The 18,145-nt window shown below is 34.0% G+C and overlaps 1 protein-coding gene across 1 annotated transcript in view; it reads right to left on the reverse strand.

The window, feature by feature from the left end:
• Nucleotides 1-18,145, reverse strand: part of LOC139694182 (sodium channel protein 60E-like) — a 283,656-nt gene that overhangs the window by 50,791 nt on the left and 214,720 nt on the right. The window contains exons 23-32 of the mRNA XM_071592651.1: nucleotides 16,845-16,949; nucleotides 15,522-15,713; nucleotides 12,394-12,548; nucleotides 12,141-12,274; nucleotides 11,865-12,058; nucleotides 10,645-10,847; nucleotides 7,527-7,808; nucleotides 6,991-7,210; nucleotides 4,830-4,969; nucleotides 3,383-3,579 (exon numbers count right to left, since the gene is read on the reverse strand). Coding sequence (XP_071448752.1) covers nucleotides 3,383-3,579; nucleotides 4,830-4,969; nucleotides 6,991-7,210; nucleotides 7,527-7,808; nucleotides 10,645-10,847; nucleotides 11,865-12,058; nucleotides 12,141-12,274; nucleotides 12,394-12,548; nucleotides 15,522-15,713; nucleotides 16,845-16,949 — 1,822 coding nt within the window. The remainder of the gene's footprint in view (nucleotides 1-3,382; nucleotides 3,580-4,829; nucleotides 4,970-6,990; nucleotides 7,211-7,526; nucleotides 7,809-10,644; nucleotides 10,848-11,864; nucleotides 12,059-12,140; nucleotides 12,275-12,393; nucleotides 12,549-15,521; nucleotides 15,714-16,844; nucleotides 16,950-18,145) is intronic.

Consider the following 18,145-nt stretch of genomic DNA (forward strand, 5'->3'; position numbering starts at 1 on the left):
GGTCAACAAGTTTGATGCATCTCATGTGCCATTGAATATAACAAACTTTTAATCTTTGGTAACACACATGAAAAGTATGTATAATTGGTATTTCAGCATGGTACAAATATTCTTACAAACGATGTGCTATAATTAATTCTTCCCTATTATATATCCCAGTATATACATAGTGCAGAAAGCCAATTACAACTATGATGCTTTACTACAGTGCAGGAATGAGAAATATACAAATATTATTGGTTTTTGCTGGTGCATGATCTTGCCTCTGATCTCAAAAATGAGTAATTACCTACCATGAAGGAAAGCTTCAAAAAACAAGGCTAAATTTTGCTTTAATGTATGTTGATGACTTAGAAGAAATATCTCCGAGTTAGAAATTACATATGACCTGCATGGTAATGAAAATTTTAATCAGCAACTAGCACATTTGCTAAACTATCAGCATGATTTGTCAGTCAGTGAGTTTATATACTACATATTGAGCACTCAAAATGTTACTTTTTGTGTCATGTGACAGACTAATGGTGAGAAGATAAAATTTCAAAAATAGTGTCAAGCATTGAGAGTATGATTCCATCTACTGCACCTTGTGATTGTGTTAGTATTTAAACGGGGAGGCTTAGTCAAGGCACAAATTGGCCATTTACAGTGGTTTTCCTTAGATAACAAGATTTTTCTACCTTCATCTCTGATTTCCTGGTGAAGAAGAAGTCATCCCGAGAACAGAGTATTTAGTCAGATTCCAAGGATTGCACAACTGCTGAACGTAAACACTTCAGTAAATTAATTGATGAGTAAAAGAGAGGACTGAAAAAAGGTGATAAAGTTCATAAATGATATTCGAAGGCTATTTACAAATGTAAATTCATCAAAGGACAGTCGAGTATTTACTAATGAAATGTGTGCCCAAGAGAAAAGAATTGCAGCTAAAACTAGGAGTTAATGATAGGTCTATGAAGTAAATGTTTATAGCAGAAATAAACTAACTTAGATTCACATATTAAGCGAGCATGTTCAATGAAAATATACAATGCATATAAAATAGTATGTATATATTACACCAGTGATTGAACTTGTTTGGCTAAAACATGCCAACTTAGGCTGAATTAGTGCTATACACTGAATCTCAGAATTCTTATACATTACTCTTTTAATTTGATTTTACTCAATGCTCCATAACCAATGATTATTTAATTTTTAAGTTTACTTGCTAACTCACGACTTTAAATTGGCCACAGTCCTAAATATAAAAATAAAATTTATATGTATATATTTTATCGGTTTAGCTTGATTCACATGATTAATATTAGTTTGTGAAAAAAAATTGTTTTCAAGGGTTTGACTACTAAATTTAGAAATGTTCATTTGAAGTATTCTATAAATACTGTCTTTATAGCCCATTTTCATCATTTTTATAGCCTCCTAAATATTTTTCTTATTTTTTATCATGGGATAGTTTCATACAAGGATTTTAGCATGAAGAGTGAATATAAACCTTAATCTGAGCAATCTTATGTGCACTTGGGTATCAACCTCTTTTCTTAGTTCTAAATTAAAATAGCTCAGCTGAAATTTCTTTCCGAGTTCATTATTGTAAACCCTTTTTCCCAATAACTGCAAGCACAGGAGTATTTTATATAAAGATTCTGAAGTTTCAGTCGACAGCCTTTGTTTTAGCTTTCATTTCATTTTATTAACCATTATCACACAACAATGAGTGAAAAACAGAATAGACGTGTTGTTAATTGGAAATAAAAGTCTTGAGAGACTTGAATGAAAAGAGGAGGACCAGTGAAAGAAGTAAACGGTGATTTACAAATACCACAGAAAGAATGCTTAAGGTAAAATAAAAAATGTATGTACATACTTAGAAAACATTAGTGCTAAATAACAAGATGAAGATTTTCTGAAAAATCAGCCAACTTTGACAAAGTGCAGGCCTGAATTGTTAGATAACACTCCTTATTTGGCTTTATATGAAAAGAAGCATATTGTTACTTAATGGTCCTGTTGTTACTTAAGATTATTAACAATTCAACCACAGCAAATCAATAAATGAGATGAGAAAAACCACTAGTAAAGTAAGATGGATGAAAGGAAAAATGTCACCTCATCAATCAGTCAAAATCTATGGGAGAAAAGAGTGCAAGTGCCCCATGCTTTACTTAACCAGTCAATGTAACAACTGGCTTAATGGGAGAACGACTGTACAACATGGGCAAGAGACATTTGCACATCAGAATGCTTCCTTATAGTATATGCATTTATGGCATGAAGCAACAGTGTCCGAAAGAAGAGAGATTATGGGTGGTCACCAGAAGAAGTGAGAAAACTTGCATGATTCAATTTTAGTTTGGTTTAGAGTTATTTAGGTATTAACTATTCTTTGATCAGCATACTAATAAACAAGTCGCACCTGCAGATATACTAATTGCAAACTAAAATGTTAGGAGTTAATATTTGATTTGAAAAGGTAAACTCTCAGATGGCATTTAGACCTGAGCACTAAAACAAAACAATTATCATACCAAATCTTATTTTCTCAAATTTTAGGAAGGTTTTAGTAGAAACCAACTAGATTAGAAACATCAAATTATTTTCTATGTTATTCAACATTTAAAGACAGCTGCAGTCAATATGCAACAGGTATTTACTAGCAGAAAGCCACTTTATTTACATTCTTAGCATCTTCATTGAAATACTTTATAAAATGCATTGAAAAGGGTATGCTATTAATAACTACTGATGGCCACTTTCTTGATTTTATTGTAGCCGACCAAACGATTCAGAGCCACAATGACCAAAGCAGAACGAGGGCTTTACTGTATTTCTACTGCATAGTCATTTATTAATGAACAGTATCAATACCTTTAGGATTTATATATTGTTTCAAGCTAAACCATTTTAGTCTGATAGCAGGTAGCTCACTAGATAATCCTGTCTAGGCCTTTAATTCACAAAACAAGGAGTGCCTTGGAAGCATTCAAGGGGGATAGCTCATGATCTAGTTCTCCTGGATATAAAAAAAGGCAGAACACTCACTGCTTGGAATTACACTGGTGTGCTCATGAACAGTGACATGAAATTTCAGGATATGTACAATGGCTACAAAAATTTAACATTAAGCTATTCCTCAATGCATCAATATCATCTACATCACCATTTTGACTTAAAACTTATATGTCCTTATAAAAGGGGTTAGCCTGACTGCAATAACTAAATACATATTATAATTAATTTTCCTAACTGCTAAGTTTATAAATAATTATTTTACTTTAACTAACCTGCCTTTCACTTTAAGATTAATTAACAACTGAGACCAAAATTTATAGTACTAATAGAGATGGCATTAGGACAATCTTACTCTGAAGTTGATTCCTACCATTGGCTCCAGAATCACGAGAACCTCCATTGAGTGAGCGTCGGCCTGCATTGGTGCTCCCACGCCTAACATGAAGGAACTGAGAGAGACGATGCCAGGGCTGATGACCATGGTGGGGCTGATTTGATGATCCCCCTGGGCTTGAGGTCTGTGTTTGGCCATCCTCAAGCTCTGCAGCTTCATGATCTTTGAGACGCCTTTAAATCAATGAGAAATCCATAAGTAATTAGGATGAAAAAAGCGGTCCCAATCTTGTAGAGGAGTGACACACTTCATGCACACGAGTAATCAACAATTGAGTGGTTATGCAGCCTGCATTACAACAGAAACTTGAGATAAGACGATTAACCATGGTTTGGACATTGCACTGGTTATCATGCTCAGAACTCCAGGCCCCTGTAGGAAATTGCTAAATTGCGTCCATTGCACATCCATGCTAAATATTAGGAAGGATTTTCGTGGATTTTTCCACTTTTCCTTGGAATTATGTCTGACATAAGGTCATTTTTTCAAAAGGAAAAAATGGCTACATCCAACATTAGATATTTGCCTGGGTGTCTGGCTTGGAAGAAGGAGAATGTGAGGGAGGGAAGAGAATCTGTTGAGGGAGACCTCCGCAGAGAATTTATATTTGCTCCAAGTGTATTCTCCATGATTTGGTACATTGTCGAGATCTGCGACAAGCAACTTAAGCAAGGCATGATATTTTTTAACAAGACAATCAACTCCACCTCCTTTTTACAGATGAATTCACCTAGCTTTGTTTATTTGGATAACTTTGAGAACAATTACATGAATTGGACAAGATTAAAAGATCATTTATATGTAATCAGGACATGACAGAAAGAATCTAGATGCTTTATGAATATGTATCTGAAAAACATTAAATATGAGATTATGTTCTTCATAAAGGCAAAAAACAAATCCACACCTACTTTAGAGGTTGAAAGACTGCAAACAATATATGCTGCAACAAATATTATGAAAGTGTTATTTAACAAGCTTTCCAGAAAATGGTCAACTGATCTATCAAATGTGGTCAGATTAAGGAAAACTGCACCCTGAAGAAGAAAGATTCCTTCCATACATCAGGACTTGAAGAGGCAATTATAAAAGTGAAAACTACACTTGTCTCTCAACATTCCACCCAGAGCAAGCAAATCTGAGTAAATATTTACCGGGGAATGTTGTAGGATTTGAAAGAATAATGTTGTAATTCACACTGGACACTGCTTCCTAAACATGTTATCTCTTGAAAGGATGCGGGTCAATCTTTCAAGTTTCTTCTTAAAAAACTGAATGACACTAGATATATTAGTTTGTCCTCAAATAACTAAGAGAGAATATAAAAATTTATTAGCAGCTTAGAGAACCATGCACCTAGTAACAATTATACTACAAAATTAATGCAATTATTATTAAACACGAATAGAAAATATTTTCTTACCTGACATATTCACGAAACGTGCTCTGAATCAATTTCGCGGCCTTATCCTGGCGTTTCCAAATTCTAGTGGAAGAAATGATTTCCAGTTCTTTCCGAGTCGGGAACTGCTTCTTGAACTTGACATCCATCTGCTCTTGTAACTGTTAACAAAAATAAGAATGAACTGTGAGATTAAATTAGTTTTACTAAAGAAACTCTTATCAAAATAAAGAAGACTTCTGGGATTGAAAGCTAAAACACATTCATATCTGGGTCATTACCAATCATTATGTTGACATTTCATTACCTTAATCCCAAATCGCATAGCGTTCAATATTTCATTACACAAAATTAAACTGAATTATAGTCCTAATCACTTTCATTTTTTTAAATTTTCATCAATATAGGTCCCTGCCTTAGATTGAACTATTTCACAATGGCAATTTTACTGTGAAAATAATATAAAGTGAACTCAATGACACACTTATATTTTTTGATCATTTACTCTTAATATCTATTGCATCAGACTAGCACACAAAGAAAATTCTATGTTGAGCATTTTGTTACAAACTCAGGGAATGTTCTGAAGGTGAAAATATTAAAAAATATTGAAAAACTTTTATCAAATATAGTTAGATTATTAGAGCTGCACTTCTAACAATCAATTTTGTGAGATCTTGCATGAAATTCCTCCGATGCTGAAGGCTAATTTTCTGCCCAGTATTATGTGGTAAAATTCACATTGAGCTTTTCAAAGTCATCGTAAAGTGCCACAAATAAAGGAGTCTGGAAATATGGTAATAGCTGACATCTAGCAATTAAATTTGCTGAAAGAAGTAGCATTATTGATGTGAAATGATTTTATTAATATTTACAAGAACCCACCAAACACTTTTTCAAGAAACAAAACTCTAGAAACACAGAAACACCAATGCATGCTGAAGTGGGGTGACAAATCTCTTCTCAAATAGAATCTGCCGATTGCGTCAAGTCACCCTCATATTATGCCTTAAGTTTGCACCAAGTATTTTTTATGAGGGTCTAGTTCAAGAGTTAAAAATCTCAGAGAAATCCTTTACTGGAAAATGCCAGGGAACAGGATTTTGAGGGCACCACATATAGATTATGAGTAAGCAATAGCTACCTTTACTTTATTTATTTGGCACATTACATTTTATTCAAATTAGAACCAAATTGACGCGGAAGAATTTTTAAAAATTATGGCCAGGCAATAAGTTTTGATCAATTTAAATGTTACTATTAATGCATCAATCTTCTAAGATAATCAAAATTTTCTTTCAGAATAATAATGTTTTCTGAATTTTGGGTCAGTTATTAGATATTCCAATGGAAAAAATATAAGGCAACGTAAGAGCTTGGTATCTGGCCAAAGATTACATTCCTAAATGCAAGTATAGAGGAGAAAAAGGATCCCTCACAACAATTACATTCCAATCTGAGATGGATCTGGTAAGAGGGGGTAGTGAATTTATTATCTTGATGTCAGGTGCAGCATCTCCTTAACAGACACTCACACCCGAAAGATGAAAACAATTACCTCTTATATCATCATGAGTACACTTTAGACTATTTACCACAAGCCACCTAAAAAAATGAAACATTTTAATTTAAAGTGAGAATGTAATCACACTGCACCAGCTGGATGGCAATAATTTTAGAACATCAATATTTCCACAGAGTTAAAGAGAGCTCCAAAAACCTACCAATTCCTAACATTCTAACCTACCAACTCTGGGTAATCATATTTTCTCAACTAGAAAAGCTTTCACTTCAGTCAAATAATTTACTTTCTCCTATGATAAATGATTTCAAATGGTCACTACCTGACTAATTTTGCCTGAATTTTTCAACTGGTAATATTATATTCCAGGAAGCCTTGTTTATTTTTCCACATGATTATAAGGCATAGGTATCTAAAATATGTACATAATTAATCACCACAAATGATGAAGGAAATACAAATAATTTATAATGCAATGAATCGGAGACAATCATTATTATGCCAACGAACAAAAAAGCCATGAGGCTATGAACTTATGCCCATCATATTCAATTATCTGCTGGTGCCTTCCTCAATTACCATGGATAACCAGTACTTATCTTAGGTAATTTGTAATCTGGAGAACACCTGAAATATTATGAAGTTACTAAGGGGTCTTACTTTGTGGAATTCTTCATTTTCTTCTACATGCCCTAAAACATGTTTCACAAGTGCATGAAGAATGTCAAGGCAGTGGATTTTGTTTCCTCTGGCGATGGGCAGGTTGAAGGAGACAAGTGCCACTGTATTAGGTTTTGGTATTCCCAAGGGAGGATCAAGACTGGCAATGAAATCTGACAGCTGAGAAAATCCAATGAACTGTGTAGCATGAGGATCATACCTAGATAGGGAAAACAAGAGAATCACAAGTAAATACAACATTTATGAACCTGATGACACAGTGAACTCCATAAAATGATGATAACTAGCACACAAATTATCCCAAAGAACATTTTTACCCAAAAAATCTTTCATCCAGAATTTTGTTCATCAATTTTATTCATTGATGTACTGAGACCGTGGTAAGAATCCTCAATATCAAACAACCCATTTACAGCATGAACTTCACGCAGAAATATTTACTATGCTAATATTAGAAAAAATATTGCTACAAAAGAGTGTAATGAGGAATGATATTCATAGATCTTTACACTTACTTGGACCAACGAATATAAAACATTTCCAGGTCATCCTCAACAATGCCTATTTCTTCCTCCTGGTGAGCTTGATTGAAATTTTCAAGAATGATAGCTATATACATATTAATTACAATCATGTAATTGATGATGATGAATGAAACGAAATATGTGATTGCCAGCAGTGGATGACCACAGTCTCCATTGGGAAATCTGGGATCCTGGGAGTCATCAGGCTCACAGTCAGGTGGCTGAATCATTAACGATTCTAAAACATCATTCCACCCAGCTGACGTCATCAACCTGATATAAAAGATAAAAGAAAATACTAATATAGTATTTGTTTCATAGTAAATCTGTAACCAAGTTTAGTCCTATTGCTATTCTTAATACAAAATCAAAATGTCCACCATATCAACATGAAGCTTACATTTTGTAAAAAATTTTCTTTAAAAAAGTCACCCAAAGAAGGGTAGTATGTCCCCAGAAAACAGAAGTACAAAATGAAATGCAAAAGATTACAGCAACTTATGCCACAGTAAACAATTGATGACTCCTGGTTAATGAAAGATATAAGGTTAAGGTTTGTTTATACTGAGATTAACTCTGCAATTCATTTGTATCCTAAAATTTCAATCTATCAGAACTAAACCTGCCCAACTGCTAGGCTATCTTGACTTTAAACTTAGGTAGAGATCCTATGTCTGCGAGGTCTAGAGGAAATTATCGAAAATTGTAGTCAATTTGAGGAGGCTAAACCTTTTAATACTTTTTGAGAATCCAAGAGCCATAGACATATTCTCTTCAATAGCCATCTTGATTATGGCCGGGAAATATGGGCTCATGCTCCTCATATGAATTTGTTTTTATCCTGCAAAAAAAAGGCTATCAGGATGGTCCGATCCTCAGTGATTCCTTAATGGTAGCATGATAGGATGTTGAAGATGATGCCATAGCACAGGCACATGTCAAATTCGACCAATTTGTCTATACTTGGATGAAGTCCAAATGCTGATTTAAGGTTTCCCTGAATCACAACCTGTACTCAGCTACAGCCATTAGGGATTAAGGGGATGCATAAACAGTGTTGGGTACTCTGGCTGTAGAATATTCCAAGGATGGCCTAAGTATGCTGCACGATATATATCTGGAAGCCAGAAACCAAAGTCCTCGATAAAATTATAAAAACAATACTAAGGGGCTTCATCACCTTTGTCCGTCAGTTAAAAAGATCTACAAAGCAAGGATTAAAATTAGCATTAAAACAAGGATGCTTATTAATTGATGAAATCTTGGTAATTTGGTCACACATGAGGACTTTTCTTTATTAAGTTGAATGGTCTAAGATGCATAAAACATTTACTCTTACATATCCTAAACCCTAAAAACCAAATGGGTTCATACCGATTTTATTGGTAGTATAAAACCATTCAAAGGAAACAAATACTTTCCACAAACACCTTCCAGGTGAGATTTTGTCAACACAAATGAAGTACTGGAGGAATAACATTTTCTCGCACCTGGTAGAAATTCATGCATTTAGTTTTCTGAGTGAAAAAACAAGAGCTGCTGGATTGGGACCGCTCTTCTAACCTGTTCAAAGTCAGCTGGACTTGTCTAGCTGTGCCCTGGGACTCTATTTTCTTGCCTTCTCTGACCATAAAGAAACAGTGAGTTAAAAAGCCTGAATATAAATAGATAAATTTCCCATTAAGTTTCATTTGTGCAATGAGCCTAAAATTGTATAATGCTAAACTCTGATGCATGCCTTTTCTATCTAGAAAAATATGGCAATGACATGTTGATGAAAGTGATACAGAATGGTAGTTGCCAAGTTCCTTTTTTTCCTTCCCAAACTTTACAATTGTTGTAAATACAATATTCTCACCACTGACCAAGAAACCCTCCTCCTTGCCTCAGTTGGTTAAAGGTCACTAAAAAATCGTTCCATAAGATGTTCACTCTACTTTTTTCTTGCTGTTTCTATTAGCATTCACTTCATCATGCAATTTTATGATGAATTTAAGTTTTCCAGACACAAAACTAGAAAAAACTTGTAATATTAGGAAAGGGGATACCTTGGTAAAAGTTTCCCCTCCTTTTGAACATTTCATTATAAGATATTTATTGTTGAGCAGGAAATATATGCTCCGCCAGTTCATAAGAAGACAGGATAGTTTAGTTGGAGGTAAAGGTGGTAATACATACAAGAAAAGATTTCATCCCATATAAGATTTCTTCTCTCAAGATCTCCCCACCCTCCATGGAGCCTCAAATGGGAAGCCAAAGGTAAATCAAAGAGATGTAGCTCCAGTTGTCCACGTGAGAATAGGTCTCTAGTGCACAAAACCCCTCCAAAGCCAATACACCTACTGCGTTACCTCCACAGACACCCACACTACTTACAAACCAGAATGTGTATACTGTGGAAGCTGATTGACCTTGAGGGGGTAGCTTCATCCTTCCTGTTTGAGTGAATCAAACGCCAAAGTGAATTTTCATGACCTGCCTTCGTTGAGATTCTGATGCCCTTTGAATAACAGAGGTTTTCTGCCACCCGGATTCTTTTCTCTCCTCCATGGGTAACCTTGCTTGGCAAATGGACAGGTGGACCACATCCAGGCATTCAGGCTATTCCAGACATTAGGAAGAGCTACATGCTGAAGAATATTATCAAACTAGCAGGGGTTTCTTTAAGGGGCTGTCTCTCCACCTTTTGAGTCACCTCTGACACAGTTTGGGAGGCTGCAAAAGTATCCTCTATTCCCTCCCCACAAAAGAAGCATCATGTAATGATGCACTGAATGTTTTTGAAGTACAAGTTACATTTTGTGATGATGTCAATTTCAATCTGGCAATTCGGCTCAATATGCACAGTTAAATCTCATGTATCAAGGCTACCATGGATGAAAAAATATATACAATGAGCTGTTTTACAAATGAACACAACTAGGGAATGTTATTGATTTTAATCATTAAATACCCAAACTTACATTTTATGCCAATACATTATGGAATTGATTTTGACAATTTCAACAATTAAACTTGCATTAAAAAAGGTAAAAAAAGGAAATGTACTCACTCAATTATGAAACAATCTTAAAATAAAGGATAAATGAATGATTTAATGTGTACTAACCGGAAGAGCAGTTGCATTGATCTCCCAAAGGTTTGGAAGTTGACCATATCATCAAGTGCTCCCTGAAGGCGTACATGGCCAAACAGAGACATTCCTATGATGGCATATATGAATGTGATGAGGGCCAAGAGAGCACCAATGTTAAAGAGAGCTGGCAATGAAACCACCAATGCAAATAGCAGCTTTCTGATGCCCTTGGCAGCCTAAAATATACAAGACCATTGATTTAAGATTTATCTTTGATTTTCAATCAAAATAAATAATAAAACAGCATTCATGAAGAAGCAGTTGGTTACATTTTTTTTCTGATGGAGCAGAGTCCACTCATTTGTACAATATTGTATTGCACAGGAATGCATTTGTTATGATACACAAGAATCATATTGTTAACATCTTATAAAAGCATTTGACCAAATTTATTTGCATAAATGGAAAAAACCGATCATCAAGATAGTGGTGTAGTGGGTTGCTTAACCCTTTTAGTGCACCAGCTGATTATTTGCTTTTGCATCTCAAGCGAAAAGTGTGGCGGGCCGATATATATTGGCTCAAAAAAGCTATTGTTCATGATTAGTAAGCTAAAACAATTATAATCATTTTGTAAGACAATAATAATGTACAACGATAATAATAATGTAAGGCAATAATAAATGGACTTCGACTTTTGTCAGGAAGGCAATAAGCAAATGAATCCTTAATATCTCACTTAGTAAGCTTTGAGTTTTAAAATGTTCTATATGATAAATGTTTACTACTCTAAAACCTCTGTTTCAGCAATGCAAGCACAAGGGTGAAGCAAAAGTTTCCGTGTACTACATATTGCTTTATCATAAGAGCCAAATGTTTCTCATTGAAAAGTTTAGCTCCATTTGTGGTCCCTGAATTTGTTGATGGGAATATTTACATTTGGTACAGAGTTTTACAATCATAAAATATACGAATGTTAATGGAAAGTTCCAATTACATGATCATTAAAGTATAAGAATGGATAATAGACTGAACTGCTGTCGAATAGAGCTCTATCCCATGGTGCACCTGCAGAGAAAAATGCTGATGGTTTAGTATGCAACTGAAACCTCACATTTGATTACCTCTACACTATATTTTGGAAATTTAGACAGGTTCAACTAAAATTTTTTAATCAAGATTAATCGATTTCTACTGTAATTATATAATAATCTATAATATGCTAAAATATTTCAAATTAAAGAGTAGCAAACCTTGATGAGCCTTAGGATTCGGCCAATGCGGAAGACTCGCACAACACGCAGCAATGTGGGGGAGACAGGGAGGTCAATCATTATGTCCTCCATCACAATGCCCAAAATGGAAGCCAACACAAGTACAAAATCAAACAAATTCCATGGCACAGTAAAGTAATGATAACGAAGACCCATTATCTTGACAATAGCCTCTGGAAATAAGAACCAAACCACTTAGCATGATTGAAATCATTGGGCATATTCAGCATTAATTTTGCCATTCCACATACTTACCTAAACTAAATACAGTGGTAAAGAAGGCATTGCTTACTTCAAGAACAAAAAATATGGCATGGGATTGGCCATAATGCTCAATACCCATAGTGAGCATGTTCAGGAAGATCAACACAAATATGGCAATTTCAAACCTGTCAGGATTGAAAATTAAGATGTTATTTTAAAGTCTTTTCACAAAAAATTACAAACATTAATGGAAACAGAGTTAATTATGCATTAATCATTAACCATAAACACAAAGCAGACTTACCTTCTTGAATTAGAGAGATCATAAAACATGGCCAAGAACTGGTTTCTAGGTCTTTTGATTACTTTCTGAGGCTTTTTTCTGCCTAATTTTTTCATTGCAGTATAATAATGCTTTTGACTTTCTGTAAGGAACATTTCCAAAACTCCTCCTTCATACTGTAAATATACAATAGACAATAGTAAGAGAACAAATAAATGTAAATTATAATCCAATTTATTTTGTCAGAACACAATATTTACTATTCAATCACACCTTTGCAAATTTTATACTCCTTATAAGTGACCTGTATTAAGATTTAAAAATAGCAATGCCTATGCTAAAACCTTCATTTAGATTGAATAGTAAAAATGCTGGCTGCTTACACTCCTACTAGAGATAATTAACGTGAAAACTGCTATTTAATAAAAGTTTAATTGGAGATGAAAAAAAGGTGACCTGCTACGTAACATGTTTGAATCTTTCACCGTTAAGGGCAAAGGTGCAGATTACAATTCTATCCAAGCATCTTAATTCATAGTCATTATTTGGTAGATTTTGATAGATGAACTAGGTCTAGCTGCTTTAACTTTTAGTGCAGACTCAAATGATATCATACTAGTGAAGAATGCAAGACTACATTTGAAATATTTTATGAAAATAATGGAATGAAATCATTGATTTTTTTATTTCTCAGTCTCTTTTATGTTCATATATATCCTCCCCAATAGCTTAAACCTTTGTCACGGTTGAAGAGATGGTACATACCAGTCACCTCTGCACTCTAATGGTGGGAGCAATAACAATTGTTCACCCAATCAAGACATCATAGAGGATGAGATTGGTTACAGGAAAGTGAGAATGTTTGTTCTTTAGAAAGCAATACTGCACAGGTATGAAGTGTCTATTTCTCAAAAAGCTAACAACAAAGGTGAACTGAAAATCATCCCCTTAAGTACAGTAATTTTCCCCGCACAGCCTAACTATATAATTCTGTTACAAAACATGATGTTTGGCCATGAGAATACCAAACATGACATTCAAAGGCATAAGAATGGTCTTATTGCATAGTGATAATTTAACTTTGCAAAAGATACCGTAAAGCAAGATTATACAGGTTCTTTCCTGGAAATAAAAAAATCAACATGGTACAGTTTTGCTTAAAAGAATATTAAAGAAATTACTGGCATTTGAACAGTTGGCTATTTTTGAAAAATTAAAGTTGTTGGTGTCGAAACTCTACACCTAAAATAGAATAGCATATTCTCTGCTTTCTCCTCAATTTTGCAATATGATAACAGTTTAACCACTGTCTTTAAAACAAGCAGAATGCACAGTAAAAATCTAGGATGAATACAGAGATCATCAAATCTACACCTTGGAGACAATGAATGAACAAAAAATTAATATTTCATTCAATTGGCACATGGTCATCTTTTCCGCAGGTTGTTAGTCATAGTTACTTAAGAAAAAGTTTACTAATAAGTTTGTCTTCAAAACAAATAAAGTGATAATAATATAAGAAAGACCTTTATCTTTTGAATTAGGAGTCCCAATAGATAAACATGTTGAAACAACAATTGTGCAAATAAGAGAAAGATACCGGCCTAAAAAAATGTGAATGTTTTCTAATAAGTATTGTGAAAGTTTTATTTTGCTGACACCAGAGTAAGGTTTGCTAACAAAGTGTAATATCAAATGACCCTCGTAACATTAGGTCATACATTTTAAGTTTATTTTCTTGAGAGATAGTAAAATTTCCTGACATATTGTGGAACAATATGGCACCATGAATGAAAAACTTAGGAACACTTGCACTTATATCTAACAAATTTGATAGTAACCTGTAAGTTCATTGCCTACACAGGTAGTATGGTAAATTGAATCAACTGTATAGTTTTTTATGTAATTAACAGCAGTAATTATTTGAGAGTTCCATAATCATTTTTCATGTTATCCTCATGGCGAGTGAATGAAATAATGAAGAGTTGACCATAAATTATAGCATGACTTTTTAAATAGTTCAAAGGGGCTACTTTTTTGAGCGAATTTCAGCCTTGCATAACTATTTATTTGTCATGCTACATATACCTATTAGTGATACTGTGCATGAAATTAGTGGATATTTGATATTAAATTGCTGTAAAACTGAATATTTCATTGGCAAGAACCTGATTTTCTAGCCATGCTAATGACAGGTGCATATGTCTGACTTATGATCATTCCACTAAGAACCTGGGGCCCATTTTTAAAAGCTAAAATTTTAAATTTAAAAGTCCTTTGAATACAATCTTAAATGTAATATAACCTTTCAAAGTCACATATTATTTAGTGTAGGCAAGAAACATGTTCAGCAGACTACATTTGTGCAACCCAGAAGGACTTGATAACTAGACTCTAGATTTGAGAAATGGGCCAAAGGTCTTTGAGACATAATCCATTTATAAGTCAGGGAATGCATACAAGCCCATTCATGCTAGCCTGAGCAGCATATGGGGCAGGGCCCCAGAAGTCATCATTGCATGGCATATTTATACTGCCAAGTCAACAGCAGCAGAAAGTAATCCAGAGAACTCCCAAGTGTTATTTTCAGAATGTGGATATCAATGAATAGAAATTCAATAGAGATTACACATTTTGGATGACATGATTGAGGAGCTAAGGAATGATTTCTGTAAGATAAATATGTTTTGTGAGGCTTCAAATTGATGAGTTCTTTAGAAAGCACAATTTTAAATAACAGTTTTCTGGGACCAATCAAAACTCACCTCAAATTGATATATCTCTACAGGAGAAATATAATGAAAGAAAACACTTAATGAAATAGACTGTGATATTGAACATTATGATGAAATACTAATAATGGGCAATAGATCATCCATTTGGGGCTTAAAGAATTAAAATCCATCCACAACATCTCTAGATTAAAGCTATGGCCTAATGTAGTGGTCAGCATGCTGTTACAGCATGCAAAAGATTGTTAGCTTTATCCTTCATGCAAGTATAGGTTTTTGAACGACAGCTGAATATTCAACTAGCAGTTTGTTAATTAACTGTGATTTTAGTATCAATTTTTTAAATATTAGTAAAAGCCTATTGAATAATGTAGACAACAAAGATGACACTGACAAAAGGTACAAATTTTCACCTACCCTTTTTTTGAGCATGTTGAAGTTGTCTATAATAACTCCAATAAAGAGGTTGAGTGTGAAGAAGGAGCCACAGACTATGAATATAACAAAATACAAATAAGCATAGAGATTAGCCTCTCTCTCTGGCTGAAGGTCCACTCCTCTGGCATCCACTGCATCTGCCATCACCTCCATCCAGCCTTCAAATGTGGCCTAACAAAAGAAGCACAAGTGTGATGAGCACATGACAGTTCTAAATACATATTTCATCTTCAGTATAACAAGGCAAAATAGTATGAGTAAACAATAATATAAATGTTCATACACAGTAGTGAATACTACTGTGTTACTATATAATGGTAACAGGATAGAGAAAATGTTGAACATTAGATAATGGTTTACGTTGTGTTTATGCAAGTAAACAATGAAAATCATAATTTTGTAATTTTTTCATGAACAAAATGAATACACTCCATTAGAAAAGCCTTTTTGTACTTTACTGTCATTAGAATTTTATCAGGAGTATTAATGGGAGTCTTTATTATTGGATGTGAAAAATGTTTATTAATGGGAACAGTGAACACAATTCTAACCCTAAATGTATAATTATCTACTAGGGTTCATTAATGGACATCTCATGAGTGCTGATTTTAAAGTTCACCAGAAAGATGTTTGACGGTAATGTAGCCTAGAGAGTAGAGCATTAGATATCATACAATAAAGTCCTAAATTCAAATATGGATGGCGCCAACGGATACCACCACCAAGACTCAGGCTTCATGCTTACCTCAGTAGCAAATATCTACCTGAAAGATCACAGGCCATGCAGGTATGTCAAACAGCCCCCAACTCTGAATATGTATTTGAATTTCACAAACTATTAGTCTTATTGTTAGTGAGGTGAACTTTAAATTCACTAATTAAACCAACCTTTGGATTGATTACTGTACTCAAGAGAAAAGAGTGCCTTCAGGAGGAGGCATACATGTCACACTATGATTATCCTGTGATTTTCATCAAGAGAGCCCAGCATGTATATTGCACATCTAGTAATTTGAAGGCTAAGGTCAAACCTGAAGATATATTCCCATTGAAAATATTATATTTTTCCCTAATTCTAAATTTAAAATTACAACATTTCTTCTCTATTTCATTTAAAATTTTGAGACAAAATTATTATTTAATGAGTCCTAATGTATTATTTAACATGAAACTGAACTTCAGGTATGCTTGAAAAAAGGCCAATCCAAACAATAGAATACTGGGCCCTTAAATCAGCATCCCAACAAAAAAGGTCACATAAGTTCATGGAATATTTTAGACCTGATAAAAAAGTATACTCACCACTTGAAAAAGAGCTAAATATGCATTTCCTACATTGTCAAAAGTGATTTTGGAGTTTATCCATGTGTAATTCAAATAATGGCATTCGTAGCGGTCATTGACTTGCTATAAATGAAAAAAGGAATGTATTAGACTAGCTTACTCAAAATCCATTAACATTTGAAAAATACTATGTAATTGAAAACTATCCAAAGTACATACACAAAACCCTTTGTTTACATAAGAGATATCAGCTAAAATCATGTGAAATGTGTGCCTGATACAAAATGTTGAAAATCTGAACCCAAATGTTTATGAACATTATTTCTTGAATCTAACAATGCACTAATTTCTAAACTTGTGTTCACATCTTAATTTTTAGAAACAATGAAACTACCCTTTCCTTGAAAATTAATTCATATAAGGTTAAAAGAGGCTAAAGATCAATTTATTTCCCTAGTCTTATACAAATGTTTGTATTAAAATTTACAGCCACCTGTGCCAAATAGAATGTCTGCTACTTATTGTAAAACATTTTCTGATACTGTTGATGTTTTTATGATACCATATTTAGCTAATTAAACCCAATCACAATATTGTAATGGGGCTGAACATTATGAAGAATAGTGAGGCAACACCACTGTGCTACTATGCTATATGATAAGGAGAGGTGCCATTTACCAGAGTGGATCATTGCATTGACTCAAGCACCAGAGGAAAAACAACTACTGCCATTGAGAGACCCAACCAAAACACAACAGCATATAGCTTAGTTACTGTGCATAAAGTGACATTGACTTTCCCCCTGAACCTTAACCTCCCTTACCATCCTCTCCCATGCAACAGAATGGCACAAGAATGGATGGCTTTAAAAAGAATTAACTGTAAGTACTTTTAAAACAAAAGTTAGAAGGTCTCAGAATTCCATTGAGGAAAAATAACTTTATCCCAGAAAAAAACTGATTGTCTCAGTCCTGGTCACAGTGATTTTCTGCAATGGATAATGAAAGATGGCAGATTAAATGCATACAATGTCATTCTACTAAGATTGTGGTCCTTCTCCTCAGTAGCTGGAGACAAAGGGTTGTTTGATGAAAATATTACACCTAGCAAATTCTAAATGGAAGGTCTCTGGCATTTTTCACCACATTACATTTTTTTACAGAATTTTTTTCCCCAAGTTTGTTGTTCTAAAACAGGGCAAGAATGAATTTACACTAGTAAGCACAAGAATAATCATGACAAATATGTGGTGAGAAACAATTGTAAATAAACCAGAAAAATACGATTGCACAAAGTATTTAATTGCATTTCTTGAAAAC

This window comes from Hetaerina americana, unplaced genomic scaffold (genome assembly GCF_022747635.1).
Source record: "Hetaerina americana unplaced genomic scaffold, ioHetAmer1.1.p SCAF_1, whole genome shotgun sequence".
In the NCBI taxonomy this organism is placed as follows: Eukaryota; Metazoa; Arthropoda; class Insecta; order Odonata; family Calopterygidae; genus Hetaerina; species Hetaerina americana.